The sequence below is a fragment of the Echiichthys vipera genome (genome assembly GCF_963691815.1).
Source record: "Echiichthys vipera genome assembly, chromosome: 8".
Classification (NCBI taxonomy): domain Eukaryota; kingdom Metazoa; phylum Chordata; class Actinopteri; order Perciformes; family Trachinidae; genus Echiichthys; species Echiichthys vipera.
In genome coordinates, this window is record NC_139833.1 from 10,426,871 (window position 1) to 10,449,376 (window position 22,506).

Sequence of the window (22,506 nt, forward strand, 5' to 3'; positions counted from 1 at the left end):
TGGCATTAGTATATAAAATATTTCATTAGAAGTAAACACATGGATGATACAGCAGACATCGCAAGGTAAGATTACAAATGGGACATTTACTCTGAATTAGTTTTTTGCAGCACTCTATGTGATTGTTTTTGGCAGCCAGGTGTAACAGATTGAAACCTGCAGCATCAGCGATTGACAGGTCAGGATATTACTGTGCTAATATCCTATATTTTGGAAATTCAGGTTAATTTTAGGATGTCAGATTAAAAGGCAGTTCTTCAGTATGGCCCAGGACACACACTGCTAAATGACTGTGGCAATATGCATCCCGGGCCACCTCCGAATGTGATCTGAGCGTTAAAATTTCAATGTGTCCTGGATGCATTCTCACAAGGTGTCCAACTGTGGAAAGATCCCTCAGGAGGTTAATGCCAAGTCAGAACAGAGACTAGCAGCACCCCCAGCGCTCATTAAATTAAATAGCTCCACACATAAACCTTTGTTTTTTTTATACAGATCAAAATTATGATACCACATGTTGAGAAAGTGCTGGTTTTACCTTTAGACAGATCAAGGCTTGCTGTTTCAAGTTTCTAGTCTCCGTATTTATATGCAGACAGGAGAGAGCTATCCATCTGCATTTAACTCTTTCCAAAAAAAAAGCAGATATGCACATTTCTCCAAATGAAATACTCCTTTCATGCATTTTCTTGAATATGTTTTCTGACAGCTGAAAACATTCAATAAAAATGGACTGATTCATACAGGGGTACAGAGTAAAGATGATTATGAGTGCCTTAGTTGTGTTACTCATCAAAAACAGGGCAGTCTGCTCCAACAATCTTTCCTAAATTTACTTTAATAATTATGTAATAACTGGGCTCATAACCCCCAAATCATCATAGGTTTAAGCTGTTGGTACAAAAGTGCAAACTCACATTGAGACAACAATTATTTTACTGGAGTATAACAAGAAAAGTAATAGGGAACAATATTAAAACTTTTCACACAGGTCCATAATCTAACCAAAAACCTTCACGTAATCAGACATAATGAGAAATCAGAGCTGTGGGTGAGCTTGGAGGGTTAATTGTCAGAGTAGTCTGTGACAGCTGGGGGGCAGAACAGAGGAATGTTGTTTGCCACTGGGTAAGGCAGCGTGGGAGCGATCTGGCAGCGGGGATGGAGGCACAAAAGGAAAACTAAAAAACAAGGTGGAAGCAGGATGTGTTTTTGTGAACTTCCAGACTTGCAGAGACAAACTTGAACAAGCCCTGTTAAAGACCCACAACTGAATCTTACAGGGGCGTGGCGGGGGGCGAGATTTTGCAACCAGACACTGAACAAACAAGAAATGTTTTATTCCCCCGCTGATGTTGGTCTGGCCTTGATACATGAAGTTTCTTGCTTTCTTAAAACTGTCAAAAGTGAAATCCACTCATTTACAATGGCTGACTGCTATGTTTCCCATATATTCTGCATATGAATATGATGAAGTGACTCTATATATTCACCAGATGGCACTAACTAACTAACTTTTCAGACTTTCAGAAGATTCTTGTTTCATCCAGTCAAAAATATGTTTCCATGTATGGGCCGTTTGTGAATGTGTGGATTTGAAGTAAAGAAAATGTGTTTATTTCGATATGGTGAACAAAATAGACTTGTTTTAAATCTAATATGATCAAACAAATGAATTATGTAAGTTTGTAACCCCATTGGACACAGTGTATCTAGTTCCTATAACCACATCTAACAGCACCAATATCAAAGGTATACTCTCATCACTTGTCTTAGTTTGCGAGAAAAATAATTGTCATCCTCAGACCTCGCCAACAGTCATTTAAAATTGAATTAAGACTTTATACAAAACACAACAGACTTGCAAGTTTGTGTTTGTGCTTTTACTTTATTTCCATAATATAGGAAGAGAACACAGTGTGTGGTCACAGGCCAACACTCAATATTTATTTATTTATATTAAATACTGTAAATATATCTGAACACATCTTCAACTTTTAACGCTGGAGAGCTTGTGTTGTTGTTTTGTTCACAAAATAGACCGGTTCCAGGGATCTGAGAATTTCTTTTGATGCAGTTTCTTTCTGTAAAACGTGAGGTGGATGTTGACTTAGTTGGCTTTGACAAAGGACTCATAGAGAGAGTTGAGCCGGGCCTGGAGATCCTGGGCGTAGGGGTCCAGTTTTTCCCTGAGGTCATCGACGTAGGGGGTGGCCATTTCTTTCACCTGTTGGGCTCTTTGACTCAGCTCACCTTGGACCTTCTCGGCCATGGGGGCCACGCTTTCTTGGAAGCTCTGCAGGTGCTGATCCACCTTCAGCTTCAGGTCATCGGTGTAGGGCCCAAGCTGAGCCTGCAGATCCATCACACTCTGCTCCATGTTGACCTTCAGCTCCTCGCTCTTCTCCATCAGGGTGGTCCTCAGGGCCTCAACGTCCATGGATTCTGCAAGGGGGGCCAGCTCCTGTTTGAGCTGCTCCACTCTCTGCTGGATCTGGGCCTTCATGTTCTCAGTGTAGGGCTCCAGCTTTCCCCTGACAGTGCTCAGCTCCTGGATCACACGCTCTTTCAGCAGGTCGGCCTCAGTGGTGGCTTTGGTGATCAGGTCCTGGGCTGAAGGGGGAAGCTGCTCCTGCAGGGAGACTGCATATGTGCTGGCCACATAAGCGGTATCTGTCAGACGGGCACTAGACAAGAGAACAACAATGAGGTTTTATCTTTACACCATGTTCCAGTGAGTTGGAAATGCATGTCAGTAAGTACTATCCATGTTTTACAACCTTAGCATGTCAACAATGGTCTTGTATGACCTACCTGATAATAACTAAGAGGTCCAGTTACCCTGGTCTTGTGTGTCACACAACTTACTTGACTTCCTGTCCAAACTGAGACTTCCCGATCATCTGGAGGGTGTCATCAGCTGTCTGGGTGGCCTTGGCAACATATTCCCAGAAGGCATCAGTCAGCACTTCCAGCTGTGGCTTGGGTGCATCAGCATAGAAGATGTTGGCATGACAGCCTGTTGGATGGACACAAGAACAGTCTTATTTGAGCTTTTAAGCATTCATATATAGTACATATTTACTTATTAGCAATGCAAAGCAGTTCTATGTCTTGAGAATACAAGTAGATCATTATTTCTTTTTTACCCTAATGCTATTTTGCCATCATACTCACCACTGAAAACGGCTAGGACGAGCACAACAAGGACCTTCATGGCTCTTAGACCTAATGAGAAGGAGTTACAAAGCTGGTTAGCACGGTGTGTTCACTGAGAAGTATTTCTGTAATGAAAAGCTCAGCTTCTACAGTGAGCCATCATCTTACCTGAGTTTGCGAGTGTATCTGCAAGTCCACTTGCGCTTGTCCTTAACTGGGGAGGTTCTGCAGTTTATATAGCAAGTCAGACTGTAATGATGCCAAAGTCCAGGTGCTAGTGCCTTGCTGTCACCTTACATCACCCTACTATCCCCACTTATACCTTGTGCCAGATAATCAAGACAGTACATCTGCACAAGCCCATACTGTTACTCCAATGCACATACATTACCCATTTTCTTTAGCTTGATATATCAGTGATCATCAGACAGATATATATATACATATATATATATATATGTATATATATAGAGAGAGAGAGAGAAAGATATTTTATTTGCCTACTTTATGTGTATGTCCTAAATGAACATGTGATTAATCAGTTTTTGAGTGGGACAAAATCCTTAAGGTCAACCTTAAATGAACCTTGTCCTCACAGGCCTGTCTGTAATCACTTAGCCGTTAGCTTTTCATTGCCGCAGAGAACTCTCTGCTAAGACAGACAAAAACCTCTCCCCTTAATTTCTCTGATGTCTAGCTTTGATTAGATACACAGTTGTTTTATTGTCTTTATCAGCTTGACATGTTGCCATCTAACGCCTCAGTAATGTGTGGTTCTAGTTTCTGTGTCATAGTTATTCCTATGTGTCAGTTGGGCCAAAGGTCAGCACACTCAAACATCGTCAGCTCCTGAAGGACAAAGTAGCTGCTGTTTCACACAGGACTAACCATAGTTCACTTCTCCCAGACGACTTTTGAAGAGCAGCATTTTAGTTTCATTTATTTTTCTTTAGACTTGAAAAGCTACTACACAGTGTCTGAAACTGCTGCTAGAACATTTTATTGACGTTTTTTCTTCCCTTTTGTCCTGACAGTCTTTCTCCACGTTTATAAAAGTGTGCTGGCCTCCTTCCTTTTGGCATATCAAAAATACTTTGATACATTTATTCCTCTCAGTGAGAAATTGCAGAGGTTAAGTGTTTAGAATTCATGCCAGTTTTTCTAAAGACCTCTGTTGGATTTAATATTGGCATAAAACACCTAAAAAGCATTACCAATGAATATTGATATTACCATGACTTTAATTATTTTTAGCTACTCTTCTGCCCTCACTATTCATTAAGGTGTACAGCTATGCAACGTGCTACACACCAGTAAAGGTTGAAGACAGCAGCTGCCTCAGCTGGAAACAATAAAAAACTGTGACAACTGCCCAGCAAATTCAGTGATAGTGATTACAATTCAGAAAAACCAAAGGTGCTGAATGAGCAAACTGACAAGGAATCTTCTGTTCACAAATGTATAGACTAGCTGTCAAATAAGTTACATTGTGCCTCATGATAGAAATAAAATATCATCACTGAAAGGCAACATTATAGAGAGTGACAGTTTTTAATATGGTAAACATACACATAGAGTCCATAAGTGAATATATATATAAAACAGTTAGTTCAATAGTAAATGAGTTGCTCCGATGGTGTATTATAAAGAGAGAAAAAGTATCCAAGCGCAGAACATCCAAAAATGGAATATGGGACAGTCCAACTTTGATTTAGTGGTTAACACTATTAACACTAACATTTGGGATGTTTAAGAGATTATTAAATCAGTAGTTTATCCTTTTCACTTATTGGACTGCTATACAATAAGACCCTGAATCTGAAAACTGTCTCTTGTTCACTGTCAGGATGTCCAGTTTGTGTTCAGTATATTCAGGGCATTTGATCTGGTTGCTCATTTGTGCTCGTTGAAATTAAATTGAGCAGTTTTTCTTTTCTATCCATCAAATATATAGTTTTCCAACCATCTTCAGTAGCTGACACCCTGGGATTAAAAAGAAAAATGTGCTTTTGTGCGATGGTGTCAGTCACTGTGAGTAGAAGTCTGGATACTCACACAGCCTTATCTATTTATGCCAACGTCTCAGACAGAGTGACAACACTGTGTGCTCTTGAATAACCCTCTTCAGTCTTCCTGTTGCTGTTTAAATAACTCACCATCTGTAATGAGTTCCAGTATGAAGGCCTGAAATTTCAATGCGTCAGGGACATACAGTAGCCTTAAATTTTGACAGCCAGCTGGAAATGATTGTATTCCCTGGACACATATAATACTTGCTAGATACTATACAAAGTTGATTCTAAGTGTGATTATGTTGAGCATTTTTCACTATAACAAAAAAAACAACAACATTTTGGTGCCTTTACTATTTTATCCATGCTGCTTGACCCTATAAAACAAAGTCCACTAGTGTAAGCATTCCATGGTTATCTGGAGTTATCTGCTGGACTACGTGGTTAGTTAATTACTATTTCCTAAATGCTTTCAAGAGAGGGATCAGAAGAAAACCATTGCAATATTTCTTGTGGAATGAGATGGCTTTTATTGCAAGGACGTTTTCTAATAGCCCCATAACCTCTGTAAAACCTCTGGGGAAAGTTTGTATCGGTGCGTCTGCATTGTAGCCTCAGCGGACAGGTGATAGTAGCCCAGTAAAGCAGCAGAAACAGGAAGAGGGCAATTTGTGACAACATGGAAGGGACTCCTGGACTTTGTGCGCCTGACTACAACTGTCATGTGGCTTCAGTATATATACATGGAAGTGCAGGTGTGAGGCACTCACAAACACACTACTACAACTCTGAGAGACACACAAGCCAAAAGCAGGTGAGAATTACGCTACATTTTAAAATCAATATTTTAAGCGGCAAATATACAGTAAATGTTACAACATTTTAAATGCAGCTTGAAAGTAAACTAGGTCACAACTGTTTTTCAGCAAGGCGCAGTCATGAAGGTGTTCGTTGTTCTGGTGGTTGCGGTTCTGTCTGGTAAGTTGCAAGCCATCTACTTTTGACTTGCCTTTTCTATATAGTCAAAGCTACAGCAATGCTTCAGCAACTAAGAGCAGTCAAAGTTAACTGAATGGCTGAAAGTCCGCACTTTTCTCGAGCTGTTCTTGTGTCCATCCAACAGGCTGTCATGCCAACATCTTCTATGCTGATGCACCCAAGCCACAGCTGGAAGTGCTGACTGATGCTTTCTGGGACTACATCGCCAAGGCCACCCAGACAGCTGATGACACCCTCGAGATGATCAGGAAGTCTCAGTTTGGACAGGAAGTCAAGTAAGTTGTGTGACAATGGTATTTCAGGCATGCATTACATGCATATGAATGGTATGGTATTAAATAAACATATGATGGTCTAACCATTACTTTTTCTGTCTTCTAGTGCCCACCTGGCAGATAGCACTGACATCGCCAGCAGATATGCAGTGACCCTGCAGAAGCAGCTTCCCTCTGCAGCCCAGGACCTGATGACCAAGATCACAGCAGAGGCTGACGTGCTGAGAAATGTGCTGACCCAGGAGCTGAGCACTGTCAGGGGAAAGCTGGAGCCCTATACTGAGAACATGAAGGCCCAGATCCAGCAGAGAGTGGAGCAGCTCAAACAGGAGCTGGCCCCCCTCGCAGAATCCATGGACTCGGAGGCCCTGAGGACCACCATGATGGAGAAGAGCGAGGAGCTGAAGAACAATTTGGAGCAGAGCGTGAAGGATCTGCAGGCTCAGCTGGGGCCCTACACTGATGACCTGAAGCTGAAGGTGGATCAGCACCTGCAGAACTTCCAAGATAGCGTGACCCCCATGACGGAGAAGGTCCAGGTTGAGCTGAGTCAGAGAGCCAATCTGGTGAAACAGATGGTGGCCCCCTACGCTGAGGACCTGAAGGAAAAGCTGGACCCCTACGCCCAGGACCTCCAGGCCCAGCTCATGTCCCTGTACCAATCCTTTATCAATGGCAACTAGGTCAATCACCACACCTGCTCCATCATTTATCAAGATGCTGGCCATGTTTGGAACTTCGAAGCATGAAATATCTGAATTGTATTATAAAACAAATTCAACTAATATTTATTTTTAGGTGCAAAGCAACTCTGCACTTGTCAAAAATGTAAATACTCTGTTTTTATTGTGTGTTGTGAATTTAAAAACTGTAACTGAAACTGTAACTTTATTGTACTCACTCTGAGTTATCAAAAATAAATGAATTTCTGAAAATACATTTCTATTTCTATCTTTTACAGAATATGTAAATCTACCAGAAAATATAATCACAAACATCTGTTTCAGGGCACACAGAGTGTATTAGCCATCCTAAAGTACAAAGAATGACTAAATATACAGAGGTCAAGTCACAGTGGGACATGTGCTGCTGTTTTCCCAGGAGGCAGCTAGAGTGTCTCCCATGTCTTAACATGTCCGGGCTCCTGTCACAGTTCCGTCTCCTCCTTTATCCAGAGGCAGACTTCTTCTTGTCAACGCTTGCCGTGAAACTGCACCTTCCTGGTCTAAACATTAAAATCGAAAACTGGCTTTGAGAAATGAGGTTGACCATGTGATGTGAGCGGCCTAAACAAGTCAGTTATGGATTCACCCCATGAGGTTTCATATCATACAAAAAGATCGAATCAGATGCATTCTTTTCTTTAAATCATATTTTGTCACTTATTTGCTTTGCTTTGAAAACCACAGGGCTCTTTCTGTCATAAAAAATAAAATTGCACAACCTCTTTTCGTTGTAAATATACAGCACAAAACGAAATCCTCCCTCTATTGACAGTGCCAGCATCCAACGTGGAGGGTCAGAGTCCAATCAAAATAGTACATGTGCACTTGCATGCACACACCAAGTACATATTTGTCCCTGGTTACATCAAAATACACCACAATAAGTTTGGCTCATTGTTGTTAAATTACTGATTATAAACCTTTGTTTTGACAGAGAGTAGCTTTTGTTTTTGTCTGATTCTGCAGTGAGTGATAATATATGCACTTATACTGTAGGATAAAGGATACATTTGTACTTTTTTTTTAAACTGTAATCACAAATGTAGACACTTGACAATACTAAAACTACGGAAATGAACCATCCTCACATTTCTTCCAGGCTTTTGCAACTAAAGGGTGTAACTTATTAAACACTGAAAGTAGGCGACCGTTCCATCCTTTCATATGAAACTTAAAACTAAAACATTCCAGGATTTTGAACAAACATGTCATTAAAAAAACTTATTCTCATCTTATCAGGGATACAATAAAAGAAAATGAGATTTATTCTCAACCTTTCCTAAATTAAAAAGTTCACAAAGTCTGCGTTCCTCCAGGATGTTTTGTCTGCTGACATCAAGGGCCAGAGGAAGGATTCCTGTTCTTAAGTGAGAAACTAAAGATCTCGTGCTAAATTTGCTTTAGAATTCAATCAGCCATTGTTGTAATTGAAGCACCTTAAAGTGCTACATTCAGTGAGTCACAAACTATTCAAACCACTGCAAAGCTCTGTGACCATTTACAAATGCAAATGTCTTCTCACATTGTCGTGCTCCAGCACGTCGACCCCTGATTAGCACTTGTTTGGGCACCCAGAAGAACTAATCACACGGCATTATCGTAAAAAGGGCCAAAAGGCATCGTCAGGGCCACTTTCTAATACAGGAGGCTAGACGGATGTCTGTCCCATTCCAGGTCTACGACACTGATCAGAGGAGGGAGGTGTTTGAAGCACACTAGGTTCTTTGAACAAGATGCATCTTGCCTTAATCACTGCAACAAACAGAGGTTCAGTGTTGTTTTGATGTAGATAAGAGGTTGTTAGCGTACTGTTGCTGCTGGTTTGGTAAGCACTTCGGAGCCTGTGTAGATGAGAAGATGGCTGTCTTGTGTAGATCGGTCATTGTAAATGCTCTCAGGCTGTGTTGTTTGCTCCCTCTTATCACCTGGTCTGGTTTCAGAACAGGGTGGGGAGGAAATCTTCCAAATATCTAAAATATAATGCAACAAACTTTCAAGAAATACATGAAGCTGCTGTTTAAACTGTTGAAACTGTCTCTGGGAGGTTTTCTTTCCACTGATTGCCCCAAAATGTGCCACCTTTAATCAACAGTTTGAGTCACTCTAAGCTTATTAATTGACTATTATAAGATGCAGAGGGGTAGTATGGGTAGTGTAGTGCTGCAAAATATTGTAAAGCCAGCTCTATGTATGTGGCCAATGAAAATCAAGAGTGGATTTCATATAGAAAGGGGCTTTAGTGAATTCCACAGGTCTTGCGTGTTTATACTGTATATTGCGGACATCTGCCATACTCGTTTGATTAGGAAAGTGCAGCCTTAGCACAAACTATAATGCTTGTCCTTTAACTGTAGGTGGTGGAAAGTGACACACATCACCTCAAGCTCTCCTAAATATACAATAAATAAAAACAATCTGTACTTGTTTTTGCCAGTTGACCCTGTTGTTTAGCCATACAATGATATTTAATATGTGTTTATAAGTCCGACCAACAGACCATGAACTCAAAACATACAAACTCAAAACTTTCTTTCAAGCTCATCTCATTGTGATATTGGACTGGATATGTCAAGATTCAAGTAAGTAAAATGCTTTATTATATCTGGGTGAGGTTTTTAGTCAAAATACATGTACATTACATGTTAACGTTGTTAACATTGTTAACATGTTAATGTTTTACAGTAGTTGACAATGCATTTTCTCTTAAATATTTGAGTTTGGTCCAGAATTGAATAAGTTAATAAATCATTTCAGGTTGTTATATTTGAAATAGTATTTGTATATTAGCAGGTAAAAAGAAATTAATTGAACAGATGCTGAGTTCTTTTTCTGGACTTTGTTTGTTTGCCCGAATAGCTGCTTGGGAAACAGACGAGTGCAATCACACCAAATCAGGCGTTGCTGCCATTAGCACAAGGTTGTGTGATGGTATGGCAGTGCTACCATTTAGCCATGCTGCTAGTATGTATTTACTTTCAATAACTACCAGGATGCGTGGCGTATCAATGGTGAGTTTTTAAACTGGTTCACAGTCCCAAATTCAGTGACTACACATGAAACATAATGTTACACTACATTGTGTTGTGTCTGATTGCAGGTTATTGGCTTGTAACCTCCTCTTCAGGTCCCAACACCGCAGCCTAGATGAACTACCCACTTTCAGATGAATGTGAGTGCCGGAGTTTTGGCCGCAACACCAGATTTGGTGTGAATGCAACGTAAATGTTCTGGAAGGTTTTAGTGAATGCTTGTTGCATTGTTCAGGGAAAGGTGAGAATGTTGCTGACTGTGGGGGTTTACGGGTTCTTCAGAGATGCTTGTATTCCCTTTAGTATGATAAGTAGAGGGCATTATAAGATCGGCAGACAGTATTGTGTGAAGGTGTCAATGGGGTTAGGATTTAAATTATTTAATCTGGAAAATACTCAGCTTTCTTGAACCCTGGTCCATGAGCTTATCTATTCCTACAGGTTATATGATAGTTTTGTTAATTCTGCTTTTTACTTTTTCCATTTCAGAATGCCATCAGCAAATCCAGTTGTTCTATATCGTGTGCAGGATGTGGTTGATGGAAAAATGGAGAGAGTCATTTTCAGATGGAATCAGACGTCGCTGATGAGAGTGATGAAGAGGCAAGCCGGTGATTATGTGAACACTACTGGACTGCTTCCAAAAAGGTTTGGTTATAATTTTTGATTCAAGCTCTGACAAAAAACACAAATGAGTATAGATTCCAAAAGAACAGGACGTCTATGAAAACCAACACGAAGGAAATTGAGAAAGTGATTGGCGTGTACCTGAAGATGGGCCGAGTGGAAATGTCTGGAGCTTGTATTTATTGGGAGACGGACACACAGTACACCCCTGTCTCTGATGTGATGCCACACAACAGATTCCTATCTCTGACAATTTGTAAACAACTTGACAGTGTTGGAGACTGAAAGAAAGACAAGCTCTGGAAACTCAGACCATGGCTTGATTCTTTCAGAGAGAAATGCCTGCAGGTGGTGCCAGAAGTACCAGAAGTAACATACATTGAAGTTGAGAGGCCTTGCATTGTAGGTACCAACAACATGGGAAACACAAGTTCTGCATTAAATACAGAACTTGGTACATCTACATCTTCTGACACACCATTATCCTCGCTGGGATCAATGCCTGGTTTCTCTACGAGCAGGACTGCAAAGCCCTCATTATTCTAGGAGAGAGATACTGAACAGGAGGCAAAACTAGCATCCTCTCTCGTGAGAAAGTGTTAACCGCTTGTAATATTTTTTATATTTCACTGTTTGTAACATTTTTGACTTGTACATTTATGGTTTCTGTTCTAATCCAATACAGTGACCTCAAGGAGACCTTTGAATTCAAGGAAGAGGCCATCCTCAGGTGATGTCTGTTGACCAAACGGGGCCTCGGCCAAGAGGTCATTATTACATCAACATCTGAAAGGTGAAAAAATGTTTTCCCCTTATTTCTATATCTGGGCTTTACATGGTTAAGCCACATTTTGACATTTAAAGCTACTTTATATTTCACCTCACTGTCCTTGTTGCACTTAAGCAGTAGCTACAGTTACTTTTTACATTAAGATTGTCCACATGTGTATACGGTCAGTTTATAAAATATGATGAAGAGTTTTATATTAAACTGCCCAACAGTATTAAGAATCAGTCAAAATTAGCTCAACCGCAACCAACTACAACATTTATATAATAATGAACACTAAGGAAAGACTGCATTGTACTTTTAATACTTTAACTCAAGTAATCATTGTTTCGTAGTGGTATTGCTACTTTTACTCTTAAGTAAATGATCTGAAAACGTCTTTCACCACTAACTGTAGGGAAAGTGATCATTCCCTAGTTCTGTCTAGTGACCCTGAGCAAGACACCAAACCCCCGTGATGTGTGTATTTATGGGAAAAAAAGGAAGTTGCCTTAAGACAGAAGCCTCTATCAAATGTTGTTAAAATGCATCATGCAGCACTGATGTTAGTGTTTCCTGTGCCAATGGAAGAGGCTACACTGACACCCAGTGGCTTAACTGTGACAGAGCAGTGTAAGCGCTTGAGTGTGAATTCAAAGATCTCAGGAAATGAAGAGGTAGAGACAAGACGTGACTCAAATTAAAAAACGTGACTCTCGCAACGAAATATTCTGTTTTGTGACCATTCAAGCTCACTCTAACCACTTGGTCACCCTGTTAAATATGTGCTGTATCATAATAAAATACAGTAGATAATAATCTTTAATGTTTTAGTCTGTGTTAATAATTACCAGCTGCAACACAGTGTGTGTGTGTGTGTGTGTGTGTGTGTGTGTGTGTGTGTGTGTGTGTGTGTGTGTGTGTGCGCGCGTGTGTGTGTGTGTGTGTGTGTGTGTGTGTGTGTGGGTGTGTGTGTGATGATAACCATGATAACCTATTAACCGTGCAACGTACACTCACGAAACATTACAGGTGTATGGCTGACAACTAAAGGGTGCCCCTGGCCCACTTTGGCATCTCGGCTGGTGTGATCCCATTTCAAAGTGGCCCTCTAGTTTATAACTCTTCTTTATTAGGTGTTATTTGTCACTCACTGTGAGGATTATAAAAAGTTATAATATGTCAAAAAGAAAAGAAAGGCAGCATTTTAAGACTGATAAATACCTTATCATTTCTGTGAGGAAGTGTTTATTGATTTCGACCACAAGAGGCTGGAGTGCACCACTACCCCCTGTTCTAGTGCAGATTCACTCTTAGAGATCCACGGGGGCGTTGGCACTCCTGGCCGACATGGTTCTGCACTGCCAGCAAAGCACTGACAAGTTTGTGAAAGCACTGCGTGGTACATGTCAAGCAGATGATAAATCTACACCAAACATCACATCTACCCAAACAGAGACAAGAAAATGTGACGAGGCATATCTCGTCCTTGGCTTCACCAGTACAACTGTGGACAATAAAGAGAGAGCAGGGGGGCTTGGAAGAATTTCTGTCTCTAAAAGTGGGGGCCTTGCAGAAAAAGTTTAGGAACCACTGACCTAAGGTATCCATTGGTAATATACCGTGCTAGCTTGTCGGGTTAGTTACATTCCACCACTGCTTAGTGTAATATGGTCTAACATGAAAACAAAATGTTCTGCCAATGTCACACAGTGTCTCACGCTTGAGGAGAGCAGGTTGTTTTCTTTTGTTAGCACGGACAATCAAATCTGATCAAAATACACCGACACGGTCCTGATTAAGGAAATGAGTTGAGTTTTGATTATTAGAAAACTTTTAATAAATTATACCTAGGGATGTACAATATTTATGATGATGTGATTCCCTTGATTGTCTTTGACTACGGGGCATCTTTACATTTCCTAAAAGACAACATTTCTTAATTTGAAGTTTATGAAACAATCTTTCTTCTGTTTGTAAAATACATATTAGGTTTTTATGATATTGATCAAAGTCACATTGATTAAAGTACAAAAGGAGTGTTAGAGCATGTGTGTGAAACATGTGCAGTCTAATCAGCATTCGAATCAAGTTGCAGATGGATGAGAGACGTCTGTCAACAAAGGCTCATGTCTAAGAAAGTGCAAAGGGTTTTCGATTTGATGAATTGTCTGCACAGAAGAATGAAAACTTGACAAGGAGAAACCCAAACACAAAAAGGTTGGTGTAATATTTGTTGCACAACTTCGATATCCTGACACACCTTTCCTTTTCTCATTCTTTCACTCTGTCACATGTCACTTTGAAAGGGAAAAAACGTGAGAGTTTGCGAGCTAAATGTTTAATTTCATTAATTCATTTGTTTGTTCATTAGTTTTGTAAATTAGGTTGAACTGTTTTTCAGAAAGAACACACTTAATGTTCTGGTTGGGGTCCTGGAGACACGGCTCTCTATCATCAGCTTGGTGCTTCACAAGCTTTTCTAATGGTATTATAATTCATAGAAACATGATTTTTCATCTGAGGACAGGTACCAGAAGTTGGCTATCGAAATGACATTAGTTCACAATAGGTTTAAAATGCTATATCTGTGATTAGTTTATGTGGATATATGTTATTAGAGTTTTATGAGGCTATCTGTAACAGGTGCATTGGCCTCTCAGGGGTCTATGAATACCGCGGGCAACATTTCTCTGTCTGTAAATTACTTTTTATAGCGCCTTTCTAGACTTCTGACCAATCTCACTTTGACACTGCTTACCACATTCACCCATTCATACACTGATGGTAGAGGCTGCCAGGCAAGGTGCCACATGCTCATCAGGATCTATTTAATCATTCTGACACACATTCACATAGATTGCATAGCCTTTGGGATCAATTTGGGGTTCAGTGTCTTGCCCAAGCTCTTTGCACTTCAACATGCAAAGAGCTGGGGATCTAACCGTCGATTCTGATTAGAGGACGACCCGCTCGACCTCCCGCCCGACTGATAGCTATTTGTTTTTGTTAATGTATAGCCCATAAAAATGAAAAAAATGGGAAAAAGGCCTTTTAAAGGAAAAGACAACTTGTTCTGTTAAAGGAACGTCACTGGAAACGTGCTGAATAAACAAGTTTACAAAGTTTTAAATAAAGGCTGCAGGTACACATTATGTTGCAGGTGGCTGTAAACCTAAGCTTTGACAATGTGGCAGGGTGTAGGTCGAAATGTATTATAGTGCTTAAAAACCCAGATGTTCCCTTATATCTTCCCTTAAGCATCTTTCATCTGACTAGATACATTGGATATTTTATGTATCTGCTTACTCATTCAAACCTGTATAATGTTGATGTTTTTAACTCATCAAATGGAAAATCATCTTTGTTTTTACATTGAAATACAATTGAAATTTGGAATCTTTGATCTTAATCTTCATGAATAAAAGATTATGTTTATGTCACACACTTTCATCCCGAGCAAAAAACATATAATTATGGCTTTAAAAATACACTTATTTCTATTTTGATTCAGAGCTCTAGCTTAGAGCAGCTGAGACCTGCCTAAGCCTCAGATGTTTTCTAACGTGACTCTACAGACGGCAGATAAGGGAACCTGACGAAAATAACCCTAAGAGATGACAGACAAATAATGAGGGACACTAAACGCAAATGAATACGTTGACAGGTTAACATACTGTATACTTTTCCACAGGGGACTATATGCCAAAGAATGTGGAAAACCCTGTAGTACAAAAAAACTGACACTTCTGACGACATGGAAAACAGTGCAAGCCCCATCCTTCCCTTGTTCCGTTCACATTTGACCAAATACGGTACTTGTGTACAAATTAGAGGTACTTTCCATTTTATGCATCTTTACGCTTCTCGCCTACATCTGAGGAAAATATTCTACTTTCTTGTCAACTACACTTATCTGACAGCTTTTGTTTCTAGTTACATGCCCTTCTTGTCCGGTGATCTCCAAATTTGGTCATTTTAAATTTAAATTTGTCTGATAAACTTAAGGGAAGTATTAGTATAATCTTTAAAAGAGCTACGCAAGATAAGTCTACTGCTACAAGTTAACATTTTCAACCTGTTTTTTAGGTTGAGCAGCACGGGAAGGTCTTGCAATTCATACTGAGAGTTTTCATACGGAAGTTTCATGGCAATCCATTAAAATGGAGACATTTCATTCAAAATCAAAAATGTTAACCTCATAGCGGGAAAAGTCAGCGAATGTCCGAGGTGGCCAAATGTCATGGCAACCTATACAATAGTTATAAAGATATTTCAGTCTGGACCAAAGTTGTGGACCATTCCACTAAAGACTGAGATTGCCATCTCTAGAGTCAGCGGCATTGCTAAAAAGGAATCAAGAGCCTCACCAAACTTAACTTACATTCCTTGTAAAGCGAAAAGATCTTTAGATCAGACACGTCATCCATCATCATGTCACCTTTGTGTACTGAAATGTTAACAAAAGGACATGAGAACGACGACATACACATTGTATCTCTATTATATTTAAGGAGGTGGTGTGATGATACTGCTGTTTGACTTGGGCCTTCTGCTGAAGCCTACAACAATATTGGTTTTACAACAGGTTAATTTGTTTACCTGCAGAATAAACCGGTATGTGTTGTGACTAACTGCTAGCGCAAAAACTAGATGAACGGGCCGGAGGGGCTTTTGTCAAAAAAGTACATAAAGTTCACAGGAAATGTCACACCTGAGTTCTGCAAACACTTCTGTTAGTTCACAAGTAATGCATCAATGACAATTACAATGGAAGAAAATCCGTTTTTATTGTTGCACAGAAACGATATGTCATATTTTTTCTTTCCACCTGATTTTCTTATTGCACTGTAGTTTCTTTCCCATCTTCTCACACAGCTCTACATTTTGCATGGGGCCCATATTTGTCTGACAATAATGAGCTAAATTCATTGATGGCCTAGAGGGGAAATTTTGTTACTTTGTGTGTTAAGTGTTTGTGGAAGGGCATGTTTGCTATGATGTACAAGACTGTGCCTTAACTTGCCTAAGTTATGTCGTTTCAGACCTATTGAGCTGTAGATCGTATGGTTTGGAAATGGGTGATTTAGCATTGTTTTTAATCCAGTCAGAAAAATGAAGAATCCTTTGAGAGGACTTCTGTATCGAGGAGATAACAGCACAAAGATCTGATCAACATCAAACTGAAATACTCCAAATTCAAGAATTTCAGGATATTTCTTTTTGTGAGGATTTTTTAAAATGTATTTATAATAGTATTTAATAGCTGTTTTAATTTTAACACCATTTTGAGGACATTTGTTTGCAGTTATGTATAACCGTGTTATTATTGTGCTGAGCATACTTCACGTTGCCATGGTGAGTACATTTGTATATTTTTATTATAACAGAAAGTTGAATGTATTTGTCTTTAAATTTACACCAGTTTAATTCTTTAACCTCTGATCTATTCATTTCCAGCCTCTCGAGCCATTGTTAATAGGTGAGCCTTTGTGTTTAATACAACGAAGATCAAATATTTTCATAATAATTAAACCAAACTATTATTAAACAATTTTTAGAATAAAGCAGACTCCACAGAGAAAGTGCAATCTTCTGTAAAAGCATAAATGTATTTCTTTGTTTTGTTTTTTAAGAGGTCGATGACGAGGAGGACTTGGACATTACGGAAATAAACAAAGGTAAGATAAAGTAGATATTTAAGTGATAGTGCAAGTGTTGTGTACATTTGAGTAAATTAGATATAAACAGATATGTACTCTGCAAAAGAGAGACACTTGCAAAGAACAGTTCCCAATTATTTCACAACCATTCACTTGGAGTAACAAACGCCTGCAGTTTATGTTTATTTGTTGCTGCTTTTTGTTACAAAAGCTTTCTGTTTACCCTCCAGACTTGGATTTATTTGAGGGCGACATTATGGAAGTAAGCAATGAGTATCATTTCTTATCTTACATATTATATATATATATTTTTTTCTTTTTGCTGGATAATGTGTTGACTGTGTTTCTATTTATATCACCCAAGGAAATAAAGACAAAAACAAGGGTTGCGAGGAATGTCATTTTGAATAGAAAACAGTTATGGGACATCCCTGTTCCCTATGTATTAGAAGACAACCTCGGTGAGTGATGGTCAATCGACCCTTTTTTTCTTGATCGTTGTTCTCCACATTGCGGAGGCATGAAAAAATAAGAAAAAACGTTGAAATACTTAGCATGACTTTGTTTATGTTTTGTGAGCACAGATATGAACACTAAAGGAGTCATTCTGCAGGCCTTTGAACATTTTCGTCTGAAGTCATGTATTGATTTCAAGCCCAGGCAGTCGGAGGAATACTACCTCTCAGTTAGGAAGAATCCAGGGTAAACGTGGTTTCCTTTCCCCAAACACAACATACTGACTTACCTCGACCTCAAATGAATATCTAATGTCTATTATGTGTCACTCCTCTCTGCAGGTGCTACTCTTACGTTTCAAGGATTGTTAAATATGGCCAAGTTGTTTCCATTGGTAACCGATGTGGTTATCTCGGTACGGTGGAGCATGAGTTCCTCCACGCTTTGGGCTTATATCACGAACAATCAAGATATGACAGAGATGACTACATAACCATTATCTGGCAAAACGTCAAAGACGGTACAATCACATACCCATCTCTCAAAAGGTTTCCCAGAAATTCTTTGCGTCACAATATTTAAAGAGGAATGTTTTTGTTTTGGGATTTTTCTTTTTACAAAATACTATACTACCTTATAATATAATTTAGTATTTGATTACATTTTTGAATGAATAAAATCTTAAATAGTAAATAAAAAGAAATGTAATAAAATAAACAGACTTAAATATTGACCATAGATGAATAATAACCAATGGGGAAAACTATGTATAAAATATATATAAAACAATATTCTACTGCTACGATGCATGAAGTGTCTGATTATGTGTTTATCTGGTCGCCAGGATACAAAGGAAACTTTCGGAAATTATCCCCAAAGTCAAGTACAACACTAAATACTCCATACGACTACTTGTCTGTGATGCACTATGGCAAACATGTCTTTTCTAAAAACTCGGGAGACACAATTGTCACTAAGCTACCAGAGTACCAGGACAAGATCGGCCAGCGGATGGAAATGAGCCCCATTGATGTGTATAAGTTGAATCGCCTTTATAACTGTAGTAAGTTGCTCTCATGATGCTGAAAACGCTGCACTAATTATAACCTTAAAAGAGACACTTAAAATGGTGTAATATTGTAATGTATGTTTCTTGCTTTGTCACCTCAGATGCATCTATTTCTTTTATGGGGCATTGTAACTTCTCCGATGTTGATATCTGTGGGATGAGCTATTGTGAAAGCGGTTTGGCCAAAGGCTGGAAGAGAATGAGTGTCTCTGCTGGAGGGCCTTTTTCTGACCACACCACCCTGAACAAGCCTGGCGGTGAATATTGGTTATATATCATACTACAACTAACTTTCTAAAGATCCATTCTAGATAGTCTTACAATAAACAGATGCTACATCAATTTAGTAACATTGTGAAGCCTACAATAATGACTAATGCTCAAACCTAAACACTTTCCAGGTTACTTCATGCACGCTAGCACAGCATCAGGCCAGGAGGGAGACTCAGCGTGGCTGGAGACCAAGATGATGATCCCCACTAGGGAGTGTCACGTCCAGTGTCTCCAGTTCTACTATTACCACAGTGGGAGCCAATCGGACCAGCTCAACATCTGGATCAGAGAGTTCAAGGATGAGAAGGACTCTACAGGAAATCTCTACCTGATGGATCAGATCACTGGTGAGGAACCAAAGTATTGGACGAATTAAAACGTTGACCTGACGACTGTGCTAGATGCAAACTTAGGGGATAACCAAAATTCCAGTGAATCTCATCTCATCTCATCTCATCTTCATCCGCTTATCCGGGGCTGGGTCGCGGGGGCAGCAGCTTTAGAAGGGGACCCCATACTTCCCTTTCCTGGGCCACATTAACCAGCTCTAACTGGGGGATCCCGAGGCCTTCCCAGGATAGTGTGGAGATATAATCTCTCCACCTAGTCCTGGGTCTTCCCCGAGGTCACACCAAATTCCATGGCAATCCATACAATTTTTAAGAAATGTTACTAAAAAATAAAAACATTCAACCTGCCAGTGAAGCTAGAATTAAAGTCACAGACCACAAAAGTCATTAGGATTCTTCCTCTGGACTGAGATTGTCTATAAAATATATTGGCAACCCCTCAGTAGTTGGTCTGGGCAAACGTGGTGGACAGAAAGATGACTTACATTATTATCCATCAAGCCTTACAGCTATTGTGGAAAAAGAAAATGAGGAAATTAAAAACATGAAGAATGTGCAGCAATTGGTAAAAACATTTTCCCTCTACAGGTCGACCAACCTTCGATTGGAAGTTTTACAGGGTTCCACTGAACGCTTCCAAGGCTTTCCAGGTTGTGTTCGAGGTGCGTAACGGAAATGAGGGCTCTTCAGGAGGCTTTTCGATCGATGACATCAACCTTTCTGAGTCTGAGTGCCCGCAGAATGTCTGGCAAATTAAAGACTTTGAGAGGCTTTTGACAAACACTGACTACAACAGTTATATAATCAGCCCCCGGGTGTATTCTCCAGAAGGTTATGCTTACCAGGCGTTGATTGCTCTGCGAGAAACTTATTTTGGAGTTCATTTTCGTCTACTATCAGGCGACTATGATTCAACACTAGAATGGCCTTGCCCGTGGAGGCAACTGACCTTCGTCATGCTGGACAAGAACCCACACATTCAACACCAGATGTCCAAACAGATGACTGTAACCACTGATCCACAATCCAGTGAGTCTATAAAGGACATGTCTCAATGGTCTACTGTGACTGATATTTTGATCTATCAATACAACCATTACTGTCACAATGTATCTGTAAGAAGTCATGTTTTCTGTTTGTTTTTTTTAAAGTTGCATTTGACAACCCTCGCATCGTGGGAAAACTTATTAGAAAGGATGGAGAATCTCTTTATGTGAACCCAGCATATGGGACCAAATTATTTCTCTCCCTGGGAGAAATTAAGAGCCGAGACTTCTTGAAAGGGGACACTGCTGTGTTTTTCTTTTCAATGACAGGTGAGAAATTGTTTCTCATCCTAATCAGATATATTATTGAGTAAAGCTTCAGACACTATTTTATTAAAATGTATCTACTAGTTGTATATCAGCTTTGCAAAGTTGTTTTTCCAGACAAAACTTCTTTTGAAATTCAAACTTTATCTCCAGATATTTCCAGCCTGCAGCAAAAAAGCTCTCTGCCTTGTCCAAAACATCTGTCACGCACATTTGCAACCACCTACCCAAACAACTATGTCAACGGCCCATGTGACACAGGGTGAGTTCAAAACACTAAATGAAATAAGCTGCTCAGTTTTTAATATCATCTATTTCTAATTTGAACTAAGCAGTTAGCCTGTACATTCAACTTTAACGTGCAAAGCTTACATCCACATTGTGGTCTGTAGGTCGGACACAAAAGCTTAATCACACTTAATCAACGTTGTTTATGAGAGGGCTCGCCCCATGATGGTAAGTTTTACTTTTTTCAGCGTTGTGGAAATGTTCTGAATGCATTTTTTTAACCTATCTTTTGTTTCTGTCAATTTTTTCCCACCCATATTCAACAGGACCCTCATCCTCCCTCTTCATATTTTCTGCCATTCATCTTCAACGCCTTTATGTGATCCCTGTTGTTATATGGAATCAGTAAAACAAACTGAATCACATGCTAATAAAGAGATGTTTCATGCTTCAGTGTTTTGGTTGTGTAATTGTTGCTTAGAGTAATACGCTTTATTCATCTTATAAATCAAACTGCTTTCTCCAGAAATGCCTTTGGAGCTGGAAAAAGCCTTTGGAGCTCACTGTGAACACCATTTTACCCCATTTCTCAGTTTATCATGTTAATGGAACAGCTAGAGGGCAAAACCACTACCGAGTCATTCAACAAAGAAAGAAGAAACGCCAGACAACAGTACCAAAAGGCAGCACAGCACCAAGGATCCCTATAAGCAACAATCAGTCAAGTAGAATGCACTTCGCACAAATGTTTAATACTTCTATTTATACTTCTATCTGGACATTGGATAACATGAGGCAGGCACTCTCCTCTACAATAATAACAATCACCATGGTAATTTTACCTATAAAATGGTCAGTAGGCGATGTGCTAATATTTAACGGGGGGTACCCAGTCCCTAGTCCCCAGTCCCCCTTTGTTCATCTGCAACTAGCAAACTGCCCCATTAAATACTCTTTTTTTTAAATCCCCACCCCACATCATGGACAGCACTATAAATTTATCAACATACAAACACTTTTTTTTTAGCCACAATGGGATTTGGAAGCATTGCATTATATTCTGTACAGCTGTTCATGGTCCCCAAAGAGTGAAACCTACTGGCTTGAGTGATTTTTCCTCTAGCGCCACCATAAGGTTTTCATTTGTGGTTCTGAGTCAAATGTCTTGACAACTGCTGCATGCATCACTGCATGCATGTGCGGAACTTTTCTTTTTTTCACACAAATTAACTTGTCGTATCCACTGCATTACTGCGTGACAGAGTGTAAGAGTTCAATTTACTGTGAAATCTAATCACGACAACAATCCCAGGGTCCTTTGTGTGAGCTTAACAAAAATATGATGTGTGTGCGTCTGCAGGTACTGACAGACAGTGACCGTGACTGTGATATTTATGTTGACAGCACTGCAACCAAACAATTGTTCAAGCATTTGTAAAGAATTTTGAAAATGTTGCAAGACCACTGTCTGAAAAGTTTAAAACCTGTTGTGTTACATGAGATATTTATCGTGCCAACTTAAAAGTTGCCCGTCACAGCCACAGCTTCTTATATGCAGC

The 22,506-nt window shown here is 39.6% G+C and overlaps 3 protein-coding genes across 3 annotated transcripts; 2 read left to right on the plus strand and 1 right to left on the minus strand.

The window, feature by feature from the left end:
• Positions 1–2,110: 2,110 nt before the first annotated feature.
• On the minus strand, positions 2,111–3,351 carry LOC310950796 (uncharacterized protein; the record flags this gene model as incomplete). Its single annotated transcript, XM_083918792.1, has 4 exons — positions 3,328–3,351; positions 3,178–3,229; positions 2,869–3,019; positions 2,111–2,687 (listed from the first exon to the last, which is right to left on the minus strand). Exons 2-4 carry the CDS (start codon positions 3,215–3,217, stop codon positions 2,111–2,113), a joined length of 768 nt encoding a protein of 255 aa, XP_083774918.1. The 5' UTR covers positions 3,218–3,229; positions 3,328–3,351.
• Positions 3,352–6,109: 2,758 nt separating this feature from the next.
• LOC310951042 (uncharacterized protein) lies at positions 6,110–7,128 on the plus strand (the record flags this gene model as incomplete). Its single annotated transcript, XM_083919113.1, has 3 exons — positions 6,110–6,149; positions 6,295–6,445; positions 6,552–7,128. The coding sequence occupies 3 exons, from the start codon at positions 6,110–6,112 to the stop codon at positions 7,126–7,128; spliced, it is 768 nt and encodes a 255-aa protein (XP_083775239.1).
• Positions 7,129–12,945: 5,817 nt separating this feature from the next.
• Positions 12,946–22,324, plus strand: LOC310950125 (meprin A subunit beta-like; the record flags this gene model as incomplete). Its single annotated transcript, XM_083917787.1, has 9 exons — positions 12,946–12,997; positions 17,232–17,276; positions 17,489–17,520; positions 17,623–17,719; positions 17,843–17,960; positions 18,056–18,234; positions 19,185–19,403; positions 19,995–20,435; positions 22,308–22,324. The coding sequence occupies 9 exons, from the start codon at positions 12,946–12,948 to the stop codon at positions 22,322–22,324; spliced, it is 1,200 nt and encodes a 399-aa protein (XP_083773913.1).
• Between the last annotated feature and the right edge of the window lie 182 nt (positions 22,325–22,506).